Here is a 17,911-nt window from a genome sequence, read left to right on the forward strand (position 1 = left end):
GATCTCATGGCATCCCAGGATGCCCTGGAACCCTGGTTGAGGATCGTTGCTCTAAGCTCTCAGTTCTGAGCCCCTGGTGGATCACAAGGCAATAAAAATGCTTAGGTTGGTCTCTGTTTAGTCTTTGATTTCTTGCATGATGGATGTGGTTGCTCTAGCCTCTTTTTAACTAGTAATTTTGTCAGCAGAAGCTTGTGACTAGAGGTAGGACAGATCAAATTAAAGCAGCAAACAGAAAATCTTGTTTAAAAGATTTTCCTTTTTAATATTGTATTGCATTTGTAGTATTTATTTTTCTGTAAAAATGTTGATCCACATTAGTTGGCAATGGTTAAAACATTGATTTGTATTTAAATATAGTATTTACTGTAAATTCGACACTACTTTTTTGCTAATTAGGAGGAAACTATATCTGTAAACATTTATTAATTCATATGGTTTAACATACATCTGTTCAGATTCTTAATTTACTTTTATAATGGTGAATGAAACATTCTTTTGCTCAGGTGATTATTAGTTTTTAAAATTATGGTTGTTCCAATTTCTGCTTGGAGGAGAACTGAAGTATTAAAAATGCACCAAAACATCGTTTTAATTAAAAAAAAAAAAAAAAATTTAAACAGAGTTACTTTAAATTTAGTGGATACATAGGATTTCCTATGAAGAATTTCCAAAGAAGAAGTTCAGCAAAACATTTTTGCATGATATTGTTAGACAAAAGTATGTTCTGTGGTTAATACTTTAAATGATTTATTTTGGGTCACTTCAGAGTTTTAAAATCGATAGGACTTCTCTGAGTGTGCCTAGCTTTCATTCATAAATTGGAAGTGGGAGCCAAGCTCTTCTGCTTTTTTTTTAAACTTCTAGTTAGCTTCTCAACTTTGAAGGTATAAGTAACTGAATAAACTGAATTCATTGAAATGAAGAAAACCTTTTTTTTTCACATGTGCAGAAGAAACTATTGCTATGAAAAGCTGATTTAAAATGTCAGCAAAGTATGGGCACCTATACACGTACCAGACATCTGCTCCAATGTGTGGTAATTAGGATTATTAATTAACATGGCAGTTTCCATGTCATGTGTATTGAGTGTTCCCATAGCATTTTGAAGCAGGGGAGGCTGAATACAGGCAACGATCTCAGAGCTGCTGTAATTAAAGTGCCTGCCCCAACACGCACGCACGCACGCACGCACGCACGCACACACACACACACACACACACACACACACACACACACGAACTGGTTTATCTTTCTGAAAACTTTGGCAACTACCATACAGTGCTTAACATTTTTATTGAAATAATTTCAAGTTACAGTGAGTTTACAGTTGCGTAGACTGTCATAATTTTAAATTTAATTTTAAATAGGCTTATTTTTAAAACAGAAAAAAGTGTGATTGATGTAAATCAAAACAATCTGATTTTGATTTAAAATCAGATTTTTAAAATTTTTTTTAAATCATCAATTTTTATCTACCCTGGCTGCAGACATGGGGAGAGGCACTCCAGACCAAGACACCATAGCATCTGTAAAGTGTAGACAGGGGGAAACTTTTCTGAGTGGTGGGAAGTATGGTGGATGCAGACTGTCTCACTTGAAGACAGTCAGGTAAGTAATTCTTCCTGTTAATGGTTTGCATCTACTTGGGTAAAATAGTTCAATTCTGTAGCAGTCTCCCTGACACTGATGGTTGGAGTGAGAAGAGTTAAAGGGCCCTCTTTTTCCTGAGTTCAGTCATACATAGTGATAGATATTCTGAATATTTTGGGTAATTATCAGCCATGTTCAAGAATAACTGGTCAATCAAAAATAAGTAGAGATGCTTTGAGTATATTGTTTGCTGGGGAGGCTGCTTAACCTTCTGAAACAAGTGATTTGCTTAGACTCCTGTTCAGGAAGCAGTCTCTCTTTATGACAATTCTTACCTGCTCTTGCTTCCTTACACTGAGAGTGTTGAATTGAACCAACCTCAGTGACGCCTACATTTTTCTCATTTCTGGGATTATTGTTCATTTTGGCTTTAGACATAACAACTAAATGGATTTCCCTCTTCCTCTTCTGAAATGGAGACAGATCTTGTGTTCAGACTGATTTTTTTGTCATTTGTCCTTGATCTGGTCAACAAAGAAGATCTGGCTTGACTTGGTGACCAGCAAATGATAGGTGGAGTTGTTCACCATAAGTTAATTTTTTTCAAAACATTGTTTCTTCTTAGGAAGCAGTGGTCAAATTTTAAGAAGTAGGTAAGCTCAGTATTGTAATTGGGAGTGGGTGACTGGGGCAGCAGTGCTGAATATTTGTGGGATTGCACAAAAGCAGCTGCCATGGGAGTGGCAGTTTACTGCACTGCATCAATCTGCACAGTAAATGCTATGTGTTGGCAACTGTCTCGGGCCTGTACCTGCCCTGGTGTGCCTCTGGTTAAGCTGCTTGGGAAGTTTTATTTATTTCAAGATTTCACAAAAGGACCCAGCACTTAAAGAACTGGATTAAAAAAAACAACCCAAAGATACCTGCATACATGTTCCTGTACTTAAGCTCACCTTCTCTGCCTGTAGTGCAGGAGGGTCCACATTACTCCCCATTTCTGATTTGAGGGGGATGGGATGTGCTATCACAGCCTGTCATTTTCTATACAACAGTATCCTTTTCTAACTTAACTTGTCCAAAGTCTCTCTCCTTTTTCTAGGTCTGTGAATGCCTATGCCTTCTTTATTTCAAGGTTAATCTAAGGAAAAACGAAATACCCTAGCCTAGATGGAACCAGCTATATAGCTTTAAATTGGAGCAGTCTAATTCCAAAGTAGTTGGTGGCCATGCACCCTATGGGCTCCACCACACTGTTTCACCATGTTAACACATGGGCAGACACTCCTTGGCATGTTGTGGCACCCTGCCTTACCTTCAACTCCCTGTGGGCTCCCCCATGGCATTGTACTGTATGAGTGCTTCGGGCTGCTCCACGCCCCCAGAGTGGGAGCATGCAGCACAAGCCAGAGGAGGGAGAGGGAGTCCTGAGACCAACTGCTGCTGCAGCTGGATAGGGGCAAGTGATTGCCAAGTGGTAGCCTGGGGACTGAAAGTTAACCCTTCATGGGCCACCAGTTAAACAGCTATTCTATAAACCTGCTATTCTATAAAAACAGCTATTCTATAAAAGTGGCTTAGCTTTGGAGCTGAACACTTGCTGTCTTATTTGTCACTGTGTTACCTTGCCAGCTGGTTTTGTAACCATCTCTTCTAGAGCTGCCTTTAACTTAATAGGGCTTTTGGGCAGAATGATGCTGTTAAATGAGAAAGCAGAGCTAGCAAATGTACAGCCTTCGTAGAAGTTAATTCAGGTCACAGAACTTAGTCACGGATGCATCACTTCAAGTTTACCATCTTGAGATCTTAGTGAAATCTACAGCGGTCATCTTCCTTGGAGTTGGTATTGTATGCATATGCCTTGCCATTCTTGTTTAGACATCTGTTACTTATAATTGATAAGACAATAGAAAAATGACTGAAAAGGGGAAAGATGCAGGAACAGCAGAGGCACAGTCATGTTCTAGAGTTCTTTTCCTGATTAATTTTATAATTGGAGTGGTAAGATTTTTATATAGGCCTCCATTCCATGAATTAATGACACAGTAGGAACCTTAATTAAAAAATACGTTGGTAATGTGTCCTCCCCAACCCCACCAAATTTATAGGGACCAGGGCCAAGATTCTCAACTACTATCTCAACTATCCACTTAACTAGAGATCTGGGTATCCTTAATTTTTGTGTGGCCAATGTTAGAAACCTGAAAGGAGCTTGATTGTTGGGCAGTCAGTATGCAGCAATGTGTGAGCAGAACCTTTTCAGGTGTTTCAAATTGAACATTGTGTTTGCAAATCTTGGCTCAGAGGTCCAAGATCCTTTGACTGATAATCCTATTTATTTAGCAAAAATAAAGAGTGTTGAAAATAAAGGTAGGGAAGTTTTTTGTGCAGCCAAGAGAAGTTATTTTTAGTGGGGTTTTGTGGCTTTATTAATAATGTAGTAAAGTAATGAGCATTGCATGATTTTCTATAGTATACCTTTATTTTAACACTACTTCTATTATAAACTATAAGTATAATAAAATTTAATCTTTGATTGCAGACTGAAATGTACAGCCAGATATGCATACTTAAGTCTCAAGAACATCATATTTTGCTGTGTTTGAATGTGTTTCATATCAAGTCTTATTGTTACCCTGGATTGTTTTTGTAATGTAAATGTTAAATTTGTTATGTGACATCTTATTTTTCTCTTTAGATTCAAAGAATTCTAAGAAGGATAAACATGGGAAAAGTCAACAGTCAAACCACCCATCTTTAAAAAATGGTATGTCTTAAAATAGTCCGGTTATTAGTCAAAGTAACTTTTAAGTAATGTAAATATTTGAATTGAGCTGTCTTTTGTGTTATATTTTATCACTTCTGTAGCTGTTACTTATGAATGTCTGCAAAATAAATGAATATGATTATCTTGGTTAATTTCATTAGGCTTTATTTTGGTATAGTATGTAATGCAGTGCTTGGAAAAGTAAAAGCCACCTTAAGCGTTGTAGCTCTGCTGGATCATCCAGGGTGAGAGAGCAATTTGTTTTGGACTATTATTTTATGTTGCATCCTTTAACCTAATCTATCCTTTTTCTCTGCCTCTTTTTAACAGTCACTGTTTTTTTTCTTCTCTTTATCATGATGATAAAGAGGAGAGGATTTTCAGTATATTGGTCTGAATCTTCACTGGTAGGTGAAACAGTTGTATCCACTTGCTCATTTGTTGTAAAAACTTAAAAAAGTGGATTGTCTTTGTTTTCTGAAAATTGTTTCCCATAATTTATAATAAATAGTTTATTCTTGTTAGAAATACCAGAATTTTTTAATCAGGTGCTACCAATCTGTCATTTGGAAGTGCTGACTAGGGAGATCACCTGCCATTGTGATATGCTGATGTTTTTTGGAGCGTTGCCTGTTCAGGGCCACATTAAACAGAGTACACCATCAAATTCTTAGGATGTGGCATGGAAAGAAATTAGTATGGATGATTTTGCGGGGAGTATTTTACCCAAAGAAATGTCAGTTTTCTCATGGACTGAGGTAGGAAGGTTCTACAGGATTCTTCTGTTGAAAATCTGATAATGCATGACCAAAGTTATGTAAAATTTCACTATAATAATTAATTCCACTTCTGGTGTCATACTTGAAAAGTTTTGTGCCCTGGGCACCTGACTGGAGCTCTTGGCCTGGCACAAACATGTCTTGACCACTGCTCTTGACAGTATGTTTGAAATTAGAGATGGATCATTTCACAGGCGCTCATAACTTGTTGGGAAGAACTTTTATTATAAAAGGAGTCCATAATATAGACTTTGGAACAACTCTGGACATGTTAGATGTCTGTGCTATAACAGTACTTGAGATATAAGCAGCAGCTCTGCAGAAAAGGACCTGGGGGTTACAAGGAACAATAAGCTGAATAGGAGTCAATAGCGTGTCCTTATTGCCAAGAAGGCTAACAGCATACTGGGCTGCATTGGTAGGATTTTTGCCAGCAGAAATGGGGAAGTGATTATTCCCCTCTACTCTGCACTGGTGAGGCCACATCTGGAGTACTGTGTCCAGTTTTGGGCCCCCTACTATAGGATGTGGACATGGTAGAGAGAGTCCAGTGGAGGGCAGTGAACATGGTTAGAGGACTGAGGCACATGACTTATGAGGAGGCTGAGGGAACTGGGTTTACTTAGTCTGGAGAAGATAAGACTGAGAGGGGATTCGATAGCAGCCTTTAACTACCTGAAGTGTGGTTCCAAAGAGGGTGCAGCTAGACTGTTCTCAGCGGTGGCAGATGACAGAACGAGGAGCAATGTTCTCAAGTTGCAGCAAGGGAAGATTAGATTTAGATTAGATATTACGAAAAATTTTCTCTCTAGGAAGTGGTAAAGCACTGGAATGGGTTACCTAGAAAGTGGTGGAATCTCCATCCTTGGAGGTTTTTAAGGCCTGGCTCAACAAAGCCCTGGCTGGAATGATCTGGTTGGGAATGGGCCTGCAGGGGGTTGGACTAGATGACCTCCTGAGGTCCCTTCCAACCTTAGTTTTCTATGATTCTATATCATCACCCTTTACAAATGAAATACTACAGTGCTGTCAGGGCATTATTCTACAGCCACTCTGCTCTCTACAACTTCATAGGAACTTAACAATTGCCATATTGGATCAGACCAAAGGGCCGTCTAGCCCATTATACTGTCTCCGAGAGAATCTGGGTGACTGTGGGGCTGTCTTCCTCTTGCTCATAAATGCAAGTCTTCAGACAGAGAGCTTCACTGGACAGCATCCATAAGCTCCTTGGATAGGTGAAGGGACAGTGGGCATTAGCCAGTGTTTTTGATCGGTGTTCCCCCTTGGAACTGTAGTTATTAGCCTATGACTTGCACTCCTCTTGCTGCTTTTTTAATCTTCTGTTCCAAGTGTTTGGTTGCTATGCATTTAGTGGTCTCCTTCTATTTGAGAGAGGCTTATAGTTTCCTGGCAGGCCTAGGCCCACCATCTCTATATAACAAATAGGCAGTCTCAGACAGCAGCAATTCGCAGATGCTGTAGGAAAGTATAAAGGACAAGATGTGTGGACATATCCTTTTTTATATCCTCCCAGTAACTGGCCTTCAGAGTTTTAGGGATGTCCTGAGCCTGAGGGCACCTCCTTGGCTGTTGTTTTAATATCCCCTAATAAACCTGCCATCCATAAAATTGTATAACTTCTTTTTCAATCTGGTTATACTATTGGCCTCCAGGAAGTCCTCTGCAACAAGTTCCACAACTCCATTTCTTATGCACTTCCAATCTTTCCCTATCTCTGAGCTGCTGGGGGTGGGGGGTTCTTCCTCTATTTCTGACTGTTGGTAGGGATCTCTGCATTTCTTGTCTGTTGCTTTTTCTTTTCATTATATGCCTAGCAGCAGAGGAAATGCTTCTGCAATTAGTGTTCCAGTTGCTTTCCTATCTTAGGCAGAGATACTCTAGTCATGCTTAGGAACTCAAATACCATGTCTATACTTGAAAATATTGCTCTGACATCTGGTATCAGATGCAGCTGCACCCTAGCTTTCTCTCAAGCATTTACAAGAAAACAGCTGACTTACATATGAGAGCAGAAGCAACAGTTCGACACCCATTGTAAAATTTGCCTGTCTTTGGACCAAGAAACAGCTGTAGCGGAATTCATTGTGCTTCAGAAACCTTCAATTCAGCTTCTCCAGAGTGCTAGATGAGTGAAGATTTACTGTAAGGCCTGTGGTTATACTTTAGCTAGCCCACTCACTACTTGAGTAACCAACATGAGATCAAAGGCTACTTGACTGAGGTCAGAGTGCTGGAGAGAGGCTGAAACACAGAGGTGCAGGTAGGAAAAATGGAGAGTAGAAGAGCTGAAGGAGAGATGAGAGAGAGGTGGTAAAGCCTGTGATAAAGAGAAGAACTACAACTAAATGATGGGGAGGATATTTGGGAAGCAGAAGAGTACGCATAAGAAATAAAGGCAGGGAGATATTTGTTGGGGGGGGGGGCGGTAAATAGTTGATATTTTAACTACCCCAAGTGCAAGTGTAGGTGAAGCAATCGCCGCACCAAGCAAAATTGAAATTAAATCCAGATAACGCTTAAAAGCACAAGTGTCCCAGCAGTTTGCAAAGAAAGGAGGGACAATTTACAGGTTGAAGAGATTTAGCAAACCACAGATGTTGCCTCAGGAGAATAGGGAGTACCTTTTCAACGATGAGTCAGGCTCTGTTGAGGCTGCCTACTTAACTGCACCAGTATTCCAAAGCAACTTTGAACCTGAAGAGAAGTTGTTGGTTTGGACACAAGTCTCAGTTTAATTCAGTCCGTTGTTTTCTTTAGGAGCAACCAGGGGATGGTTTGGGTATGTATGGGTTACCAAAGTAGGCAGTTAAGTCTGTCAGTGATACAGATTGTTGCTAAAACTTGAGGACATCTTGTTTTCAATCTTAGTGGGAGAGTGGTCCTTTCTTTTAAGAGAGGGATTTGGGAAGAGACAGACTCTTCCTGCAGTGTTAAAGGTAAGAGATGTAGATTCCAGTATGTTATGAGAAGCCTGTCTTCCAGAGTCATGGCAGCCCCCAAAAGAAAGTGGAGCTTTTACCTTCTACAGAAGAAATGAGAGAGGACCTTAGAGAAATAATGGTAACCTAGAACAAAAAACTTGGCTTTCAGATCAAAGACAGTCATGGGCCAAGGGAAATTTAAAACTGTAGGGAAATAGACCTAGGGCAGTGATTTGTAACTAAAGTGCTAGGGCACTGTGGGGTGCTTGGAGATTTTTTGAAGGGTGCCATGAGACGTGAGGAGATAAGTGCAGGCTTAGGTTTCTCCCTTGCTGGCCACTGTTCTTCCCTCACTTCTGGCTCCTCTTCAAGGTGATAAGCACTGTAATATATGAGCTAGTGTTTTAAACAGGGTGCTGCACAGTTCACAGGAGTCATGGAGAGGTGTTTCAGGTCAAATGAAGGGGTGCTTTGTGTCTAAAAAGGTTGAGAACCACTGACCTAGATTTCCATGGTGCCCTGATGGAAAAATTGTAAAGTAGGATTATTGTTCCTGTACAGTGGTAGAGAAGAACTTTTGTACTGCAGATAAACATCTTATTGGAAACTTTATTCAAAATTATTTCCTAGATAATTAGTCTTTTTTTGTAAAGGATTAAGTATTGCAGCATATGATGCATAGTTGCATCTAAGGGGGTGCGTATACGACATGGAGGTTTACTTTGCCCTAAATGGAAGCCGTGGGTTTTTAAAACCACCGCTTGAATTTAGGGTGAAGTAAACCTCCGTGTCATGTACACCCGTGTATTACCTGCCTCTCCAGCAGAGGGGAGGGCAAGCTGATGGCAGGCGGAATGATCTTTGGACTGTGGGGGGTTTGCTTCCCTCCACAGCAGCAGCTCACCCCACCCCCCAGGTGGCACCCACCCGCTGGCACCTGGCTTGGGCAGTCTCAGGGTACACCGCAGCTGTGGAGTCAAAGACTGGGTTCCTACGCAGCTCATGCAGGCAAGCAGGTTCCAGGAGGGGTGTGGGGGGAAATCAGGCTCACCACTGCTTTTTTTTTTTTTTTTTCTTTCGTGGAACCTGCCTTCCCAGGCTGCTGCCAGCCTGCCTGTACAGGCTGCCTGCAGAACCCCTGAGCCACACGAAGCCCGGTGCTTCACTCCGTGGCTGTGGGGCAGCAAACTAAAACTCCTTGGAGGTGTTTTAGTTTCCTGTGCCCCAAAGTCATTTAAGGCTCAGTACACTGCCGAATGTGCTACAGTGGCTGGAATTAATGCATGATATGCTGCCGATGCATGCAAACACCAACTCCATTAAAACAGTGCAAAAGCATTTAACCCGCTTTAAACTGTTGTGCACACATGCACCTTGTTTCATCTACACACACCCAAGGGCATCACTCTCCTCAGAAGGTGTTCTAAAACATTGCTTCTATGATAGAAACCTCCTTCTAATTTTCAGTTTAAATTATGTTCATGGCCAGTTTATATTAATTTATTCTTGTGCCCTCATAGTCCTTTTAGTTGCTCATTTATCTGTGTAATGATTACTTCTCTGGAGGGACAGTGTATGTATGGGGAGCAATTATATATTGCATAACATTAATTTATGTTTTCTTGTAATTTAGACGAACATTCTGTTCCTTGAATTGAGGGCAATATAAAATGAAACAAATATTTCATATTGAGTCATTTACTGTGAGCTGATTTTTCCATTAGTTTTGTAGTCTATCCAAGCCTCTTTTTCAAAGTCTCTCAAATTCCAGACACTTTGAAAACTACAGGTTGGTTGATCCACTAGGTGGCATCATAACACCATTTTAGTTTTCTCATTTAGAATATCATTTTTGAGGTGGCTGTAGGAAACATAGCAGTTATAAAACCAGGAAAAATGAATAGATTTGCTAAAAATTTTGAGACCGTTCCATTGTAGAAGCACTATGTGGGTTGTATAATTATAGTTCTTGGCTTTTTAATGCGTTATATCTGTACATTGCTTATTTATATCTTTGGCTATGTAGCATCTTGTATTGATCCATCCGTTAGCTTCAGGTTTTTCTAGGCCTTTAGGTAAACCAAATGTAAAAAGAAATAATCAATTTTAACCTTGCAAAGAATTTGAAATGACTGGTGCTACATAAGCAGTTACTTGATTCTGTCAAGGCAAAATGCTTACTTTTTTTCCCCTGAGAGGCAATTTCATTTATAGCAAACATAGAACTTATTTTTCTGGCTTGGATTCAGGGTAAGTCCACATTGCCTCTATGCTGTGCCTGAGACTGTGGGTGTAAAGCACATACTGCCAACATATTCCTGCTCGGCTCATTATGCCCTGGAAATGAGGCAGTGGAGCTGCCTTAGAATGGCCTCAAGCACATAACACGAAGCAGTCCTGAGATTGTAACAGCCTGACAGTAGTACTGGGGTGCATTAAAATTGCAAGTGAGGGTGTGGATGTGCTGCTTAAGGCAATCCCAGGTGCAGCTATAAGGCAATGACAAGTCCTCGGGATCATGTTCACAGATTCCATTTGCACTCCTGATTCTTAGTAGGCTGGAGATATTTGCTGGTTATTCTGAAGACAATGTTAGGAACCTTACCTGGACCCATAACTGTAATATGTGAGTATCTTATGGTTCCTAACATATTTACCCTCATAACACTCCTCTGAGGTAGAGTGTGCTGCTATTCTTATATTACAGGCTCAAAACTGAAGCACAGAGAGACTAAAGTGACTTGTAAAAGACCACCGAGAGGTTTGTGGTGGAGCAGGGAACTGAATCCAGGTCTCTAGTGTCCCCTAACTACTGAATCATCTTTCCTCACTAAGGAGGAAATATGTGTGAGCTTTGTTTTGAATCTGCCTGTAGGGTGTCTTTCCTGTGGATTACCAGAATTTCAAAATCATCTGAAGGTCTGTCAAACTCATCTCTTTCACAAATGAGGAATTTCCTTTTTTTACAATTTAAAAAGCAAAGATTAGCATTTAAAAAATCATTGCTTTTCCCAAAAAGTTTGCTAAACTATTCCCTTAAAAGCTGTCTGTTTTTTTTTTTTCTTTTTCAGAACAGTTTAATTGGGATGATTACTTGAAAGAGACTGGATCAGTAGCTGCTCCTCCACATTGTTTCAGACAGGTACACTAAATTCTTTTATGTAAATGTGGTTGTATGTTCTGTTTATATTTGGAGAGTGTGCATAGTAGGGGACCAATAATTGCCCTTCTCTTAAGGTTTCTGGTGACTTTCCATTATAATGCCCTGTTCTTATGTCTCATATAGTTTTGGTAGGTTGTAAACATTCAGGATGAATCTTCGCATTTTTGGTCTCTGCCTCAAATCAGCTTTCACAAAAATATTTAATTTGTTTTTGAAGGATGAGGCTATCTAAAAAATAAGACGTTTACTAAAATTTAGAAAAGTTTCACTTTGTTTTTAACAGCCTCTGTGGTTTTGAACAAGAATTTAAAATGTTGCCAAGGAGAAGAAAATTGCCTTTTGCTATCCCTATGAAAGTCGTTTGAGTTCTGACTAATAAGAACTTCTTCACAGTTCGAGTGGCCAAGGTCTGGAACGGGCTCCCAAGGGAGGTGGTGCTCTCCCCTACCCTGGGGGTCTTCAAGAGGAGGTTGGATAAGCATCTAGCTGGGGTCATCTAGACCCAGCACTCTTTCCTGCTTATGCAGGGGGTCGGACTCGATGATCTATTGAGGTCTCTTCCGACCCTAACATTTATGAATCTATGAATATATGAAGCTCGGAGTTTTCCTGCTTTCACGTTTGTAATAAAACTTATTCATCTAATTTTTCCCCTCATTTTTCTGTACCTCTTAGTTGCTTTGTAGGGCTGTGTGAAGCTTCAGGTGATGATTTGATTCGGAGGAGATTCGGCCCTATTTGGTGGCCAGATCTCTGAATCCGAATTGAATCAGGGGACCAATTAAAGGTCTGAATCAATTCAAAACTCTCCAAATGGTCAGAAAAGATTCGGAGAGCTTTGATTTAGACAGTCTCCAGGGCTGCAGCAGGGAGCTGCAGCTGGACTCCGAGCTGGTAAGTACTAGGGGCAGGGGAGAGAGGAGGGAGGGGACCATGGGGGGACCCTTGCCAGCTCCCCCCGCCCCCCCCATGGCTGCCCTGCCTGCTCCAGCTCGGTACTTTAAAAAAAAGCCCTGGTGCTTACCAGGTGCTGCCGGGCTGGGGGGGGGGGGGTGATATCCCTGCTGCCCCCCAGTGTCCCATGCTGCATGGGTGCTTTGCCCAGGCCAGCTCTGTTCCTTTAAGAACCCCCCCCCCCAAAGCCCTGGGACTCGCTGCTCCTGCAGTGGCCTTGGGGCTTCAGGGGGCTCGTTCAGAGCCCCCCACATGGCGCAGGGCAGCAGGGACCACCCCCTGCCAGCAGGAGCGGTTAGTTCTGGGGTGTTAATCAGTTGGGTTTTTTTTCTTAAAGGGCTGGAGTTGGCCCAGGTGGGGCACCCATGGCGGGGCTGGGAGAGCAAGCGGGGGATCCCCATGCAGTGGGGGACAAGAGCCCCCCATGCAGTGGGGGGGGGCAGCAAGGATTGCCCCCCCACCCAGCAGCACCCACTGAGCCAGGGCTTTTTTTTTCCAAAGAGCCGGGAGTTGGGGCGGGCGGGGCAGCCATTGCCGGGCTGGGAGAGCAGGTGGGGGTTGGCCCGGCTGATTCTGAGATTTGGAGTTTCTATCTAACAGGACTAGAGGACAAGTGGGGCTAAAAAAAAACCTCAACCTAATTTCAGTTCGGAGCTTGATAAGTTCATGAATAGGATTGTGACATGGTTGCCTGTCTTTAAAAGGGGACTGTACTTTATAACCTAGGAGGTTTCTTTTAGCCCAGTCCTGCATTCCTTTTTAATCATTTCTGCTCTCCTGATGCAACAGTTTCATAAAGGAACTTTTTCTCCCCTCATTTATGATGCACTAAATATTGAATCTACATCAAAGTTCTGTGATCAGCACAGGAAATGGGATTGTAATCTTGCAGATACCTGTTTTTAGATGCAGATGTCTTTTTTTTAAGAGGAAGGCACCAGACTGTCTATTTTGAATTCCCAGCTCTGCCAGAATCTTGTGTAAATCATTTAAACTCTATATTTATTTCCCATTTGTAAAATGGAGGTAATACATCCTGTCTTTCACACTTTGGCCATCCAGGACAACTCTCCCAGGTTTGTTTTCCTGAGAGAAAAACTGACTTGTACAGACGTTCAAATAGAGAAGCAAAGAGCCTGCAGTATGGATGCTGGGCTGCCAGGGGTCTCTAGATCATGCAGCCCAGAGAGCTTTGCAGAGGTTTTTTTGTTTGTTTGTTTGTTTGGGGTTTTTTTTAAGTGAATGCAGGTAGGGATTGTGCAGGGGTAGGGTCTGTGCTGTGCACAGAGTCCTTCAGCCTTCTCCTCCCCTTGCTGTGTTCCAGCCTTGGCACCCAAGTGCTGCAGTGTGATTCAGGCAGGGAACAAGCCAGAAGTGCTGGGCTTCTCCAGCTTGAATGGTGTGTTCTGCTCCTGCTTTGCTGTGGCTGACACATACTCTCCCTTCTCCTATGGAAAGGGGAGGGGGAGGGAGAAGCAGCAAAGCACAGTGTCCACTTATACAGAAGTTCTGTCTCCTGAGAGAGATTCTCTGGGGATCCACTTCACTTGGGTTGTTCCCAAATTATGTCTCTCCCCGAGTGGTTGCTTTTACTATGGGAGAAAAATTACAAACTTCTGTATATTCATGGTTTTTCCTGAGAGCACAGAACTCTCCCTGGTTAAACTGAACATCTGCCTAAGCCCTTTGTTTAATGTGACTGTTTGGATCTAACTGGACTATGGGGCCACATCCAGACAAGCATGGATGTCTGTGGCACCACACGTACAGGTGTTTCCCGTGCTGCTACCTTGCAGCATGCAGGGTGTTTTTTGACCCCGGGATCTCCAAAAAAAAAAAAAAAAAAAAAATAAAAGCAGGGTGGCACACACAGCAGCAGCACATGCCATCCAAAACTGGAGCCTGGCTTGCTGGCTGGAGCCACACTGGCTGCCAGCCAGGCTCCCTGCTGCAGGAATGCCACAGCTACAGCTCCTTGGGGCTTCCAGCACCCCAGGTAAGGCTACTGAAGCCAGCATAATTGCTGGCCCCAGCCTCCCCTACCCTATCCAGGGTAAGCTGCCACACACCAGAGTGCATGTGGCACAAATATTCCCCGGGGACAACTAGCAGTCACACAAGATGTGCTGCTGCTACTTGTTCTTGGGGAAACAAACATCTGCTCTCAAGATGCAGCCTGGTTGTAAACTATGAGGCTCTATGCTGGAGAGAGAAGCGGTGGAAAAAACCCTGGTCATACTCAGTTCACTCTTCCTTTCAGCATCCACTCTCTGCCACTGTGGGACACGGAATACTGGGCAAGATGAACCTACGGTTTGACCCAGTAAATGGTAGTCCTTATGTTCTTACAAGATCCTTTTAAGGATGCCACAGTGTCACTGCCACCACAGTCAAATGAAACTGTCCTGTGAGAGTCTGTGCCCAGGAAGCACCTGTGATAGGAGTGGGTACAGATGAACCTAATCATTAGTTTGGGGCAGGCAGGATGGAGCAGGCAAGAGCACCTACTCCTGCCTCAGCCACTTTCTGGTCAGCCCTTCACATATTTCCTGAAAACAGAAGCATGTGGCAGTTCTATAGCTTGCTTGAAAGGAGAGAGTGCTCCTGTTTGCATTAGATTTAGCAGATAAACCTCCTACCATATGTGCTTTCTGGGGTGGCTATATAGGGTGCTGCTAAATTTAGAGACATTATGAAAGGACTTCATGAGCCTAAAAAGGCGGAGAATCACTGGTTTAAATTGTAACACCTTTGACCCAGGGAATGTTGTATGTTCCTAAAATGAGCTTATACATTGCCTAGAACAATAGGGTCCAGATCTTCGTTAAATTCTCTAACACAGTGGTCACCAATCGGTCTGTCTCGGTCAACTGGTCAACCGTGGAGTCTGTGACAGTTGATCTCAGTTTATCAGGGGCTCCATGATTGGGAGCAGCAGGACGCATGTGGCTGGGCTGAGCCACGTCCCCTGTCGTTCAGGCCAGGCTGGGTGAGTGGGGTCAGAGCCTGAGAGGTGGGGTGGGGGCCGGCAGGGGCCAGGGGAGGTGGGGCAGGGGGCAGGGCGGGCGGGGTGGAGGCGGTAGATCCTGGGATGCCCTTTACTTACAAAAAGTGATCTTCACCATAAAAAGGTTGGAGATCACTGCTCTAACATAACTGTAATAAAACAACACATGATTCTGTGTTACTTTAATGTTTTTAGTTTAGTAAATGAAACTTACTTTGTTAAAGAGAGTCTCATGCTATGTACCCTAGCATGTCCAATTATATGTCACCTTAGATAGTGTTCGTTGCTCTTTTATTTTCCTCTTGTGTTCTTGTTTTCTCCAGATGATATGTTGTCTCCCCTCATTGATACTTATTTTTCTGTCAAGAAGGAATTAATCCTGTTAATACAAAAACAGATACCCAGTTTTGCTAGGAGACACTCCAAGCCATTCTATTCCTAATTTGATGTTTATTTTTTCATTGGTTTAAATTCCCAAATTGATGAGATTTCCCACTCTTCAAAATGCTGTTACTGCTTTTATTTAAACCCAGTAAACTCAAGAATACTCTTCTGTTTAACTTAAACAGTACTGCAACACAACTAAAAAAAGTCTTTTCTCCCCTTCTGCAGTCTAGGATCCCACCAACCAATGATTTTAAAGTTGGTATGAAACTGGAAGCCCATGATCCTCGAAATGTTACCTCAGTGTGTATAGCTACAATAATTGGAATTACTGGTGCCAGACTACGGCTGCGGCTTGATGGAAGTGACAACAAAAATGACTTTTGGAGGCTAGTGGATTCCTCTGACATACAGCCAATTGGGACCTGTGAAAAGAAAGGTGGTATGCTTCAACCTCCACTTGGTAAGAACACTGTTTCAGAAGTAATAACATGGTGTTATTGTTTTTTCTACAAGTTGCTGCTCTCCTATGGTCAGTTTTATTGCATCATCTTGGTTATTCCTTAAATAACATCCAAGCATCATGTTACTAGCCCAAAGGCTAAGGCTGAGTAAACAAGCAGGACTCAAATATAATATGAACCTGAGATCTTTCAGCCAAAACTTTTATTTTTCTCTTCCCAGTATCCTTTTCTCAGTATACTGATTTATTATCCTCAGTAATAACTGGAATGGGCTTTTTGTGGCCAGTTGAAAAGGATTGCACCTAAATAATTTTCTCAGTATGTTGTCATAGGGGCTGCTTGCTCTTAAATTTACTTTTCATGTGAATAAGATGCACAAGTGCACTGCTGCCTTTTGATAGAAACAGGCATTGTCTGAAGTCACATTTGTGCCACCAGAATTTTTATGGTGGGACAAATGGTGAGCGCACAGACGTTTGGAGCCTTTGTCACACTACATCAGTGGGATGATAAAAGGTACTAATACATTGTCCCAGTTTATTGCAGTAGCTGTCTATTTGCTTTGTGGCAGTAGGGTTTGGACAGCCCAAAGCTGCTTGCACACTCTCACCACCACAGGCAGGTGCTCTTGGGGCTTGAAGGGCCAGTCCTGCACACCACAGGTAGGATCAGATCCCTCAAACACCTACAGCACCTGCTTAACTTGCCATACTTACAGAGATGCCTGGGGCACATTTCTGTGAATTGGAAAACTCAAGGTTCCCAGATTTGCAGACCTGCCCCTGTATCTCCAGGATTGCATCTCTGCAAATGGGGAAAGCCTATGTAGGTCCTGGCATGGGGCCCTGGGATTTCTTTGGCTTCTGTACTGCCCTATGTCTCCTTGTTGGGACCTGTGCTGACCTGTGCATCAAGTGGAGGCATGGGTCAGTGTGAGTCCTGGCATGGGATCTGGGAAATCCCTGGCACCCCATTTCTCCTTACCAGGACCTGCCCATGCTTCACACGGAGGCATGGGTCCCCATGTGGAAGCATAGGGTACCAGGAATTTTCCAGCTCCTGTGTCTCTGCACTATCTTGGCCCATGATGGGGCCCATGCCTCCATGTGAGTCAGGGGTCAGTGCGGAGCCCAAGGGACACGGATAACTCTCGGGCAAGAGGAACACATCACCCAGAAGCTGATGCGAGACAATGAGCAATGTATGTATTGCCTAATAAAGTTTATCAGCTGTAGTGGAATATATTCCTTCACAGCTGGTCCACTTTGGTTTGGCAGCATCTTTCTACCCTTTGTTGTGGGTAGACTAGACTAGAGTGACCATCTGTCCCAGTTTTGCCAGGAAAAGTCCCGGATTTCGAGGACATGCATTATAATTCTCAGCCGTCTGTTGAGAATTATAATGCGTGTCCTTGAATGCAAGGACACAGTCTGGTTGGAACTTGGAGCAACGTGGAATGCCTTGCAGGCTGGCACAGTTGCCTGCCCGGCATGCATCCCTGTCCCTGCTGACTTGTGAGAGCACAATTGTCCCGGATTTCCATGTGGTCAGCCTACATTCTGACCTTCCTTCCTGTGAGTTTAAGTTTGTATAAAGAAAAGCAAAATAATGGTTCCAGATCTCCTGCCAGGGATAACTATTAATGCTCACAGAACTTGAGTTGTCTATCTTAAAGTTAGCTTTGGGTATGTCTGTACTATGCAGTAGTCAGTACTGTGTTTTTTATTTTAATGGAATTGTGTCATATGACATAATCACTTGGGGAACAATTAAATAACTGAAAAATGGTTTTCTTTTGTTAACTAAAAAATACAAAATAGTCATTTTCAGATGACACTTGCTAATTTAACCAATATTA

The 17,911-nt window shown here is 42.5% G+C and overlaps 1 protein-coding gene across 8 annotated transcripts in view; it reads left to right on the top strand.

Moving 5' to 3' along the window:
* The window catches only part of SCML2 (Scm polycomb group protein like 2), a 112,318-nt gene that overhangs the window by 22,386 nt on the left and 72,021 nt on the right, over window positions 1-17,911 (top strand). For 5 of the 8 annotated variants that reach the window (XM_059720887.1, XM_059720890.1, XM_059720893.1 and 2 more), the window contains 3 exons: window positions 1,491-4,357; window positions 11,153-11,223; window positions 15,818-16,052. In XM_059720887.1, the coding sequence (XP_059576870.1) occupies window positions 4,249-4,357; window positions 11,153-11,223; window positions 15,818-16,052 (415 nt within the window). In that variant the 5' untranslated portion in view covers window positions 1,491-4,248. Of the gene's footprint in view, window positions 1-1,490; window positions 4,358-11,152; window positions 11,224-15,040; window positions 15,188-15,817; window positions 16,053-17,911 lie in introns of those variants that run through there. The other 3 variants (XM_059720891.1, XM_059720892.1, XM_059720894.1) reach the window with 3 other exon arrangements.

This window comes from Alligator mississippiensis, chromosome 1, assembly GCF_030867095.1.
Source record: "Alligator mississippiensis isolate rAllMis1 chromosome 1, rAllMis1, whole genome shotgun sequence".
NCBI lineage: Eukaryota > Metazoa > Chordata > Crocodylia > Alligatoridae > Alligator > Alligator mississippiensis.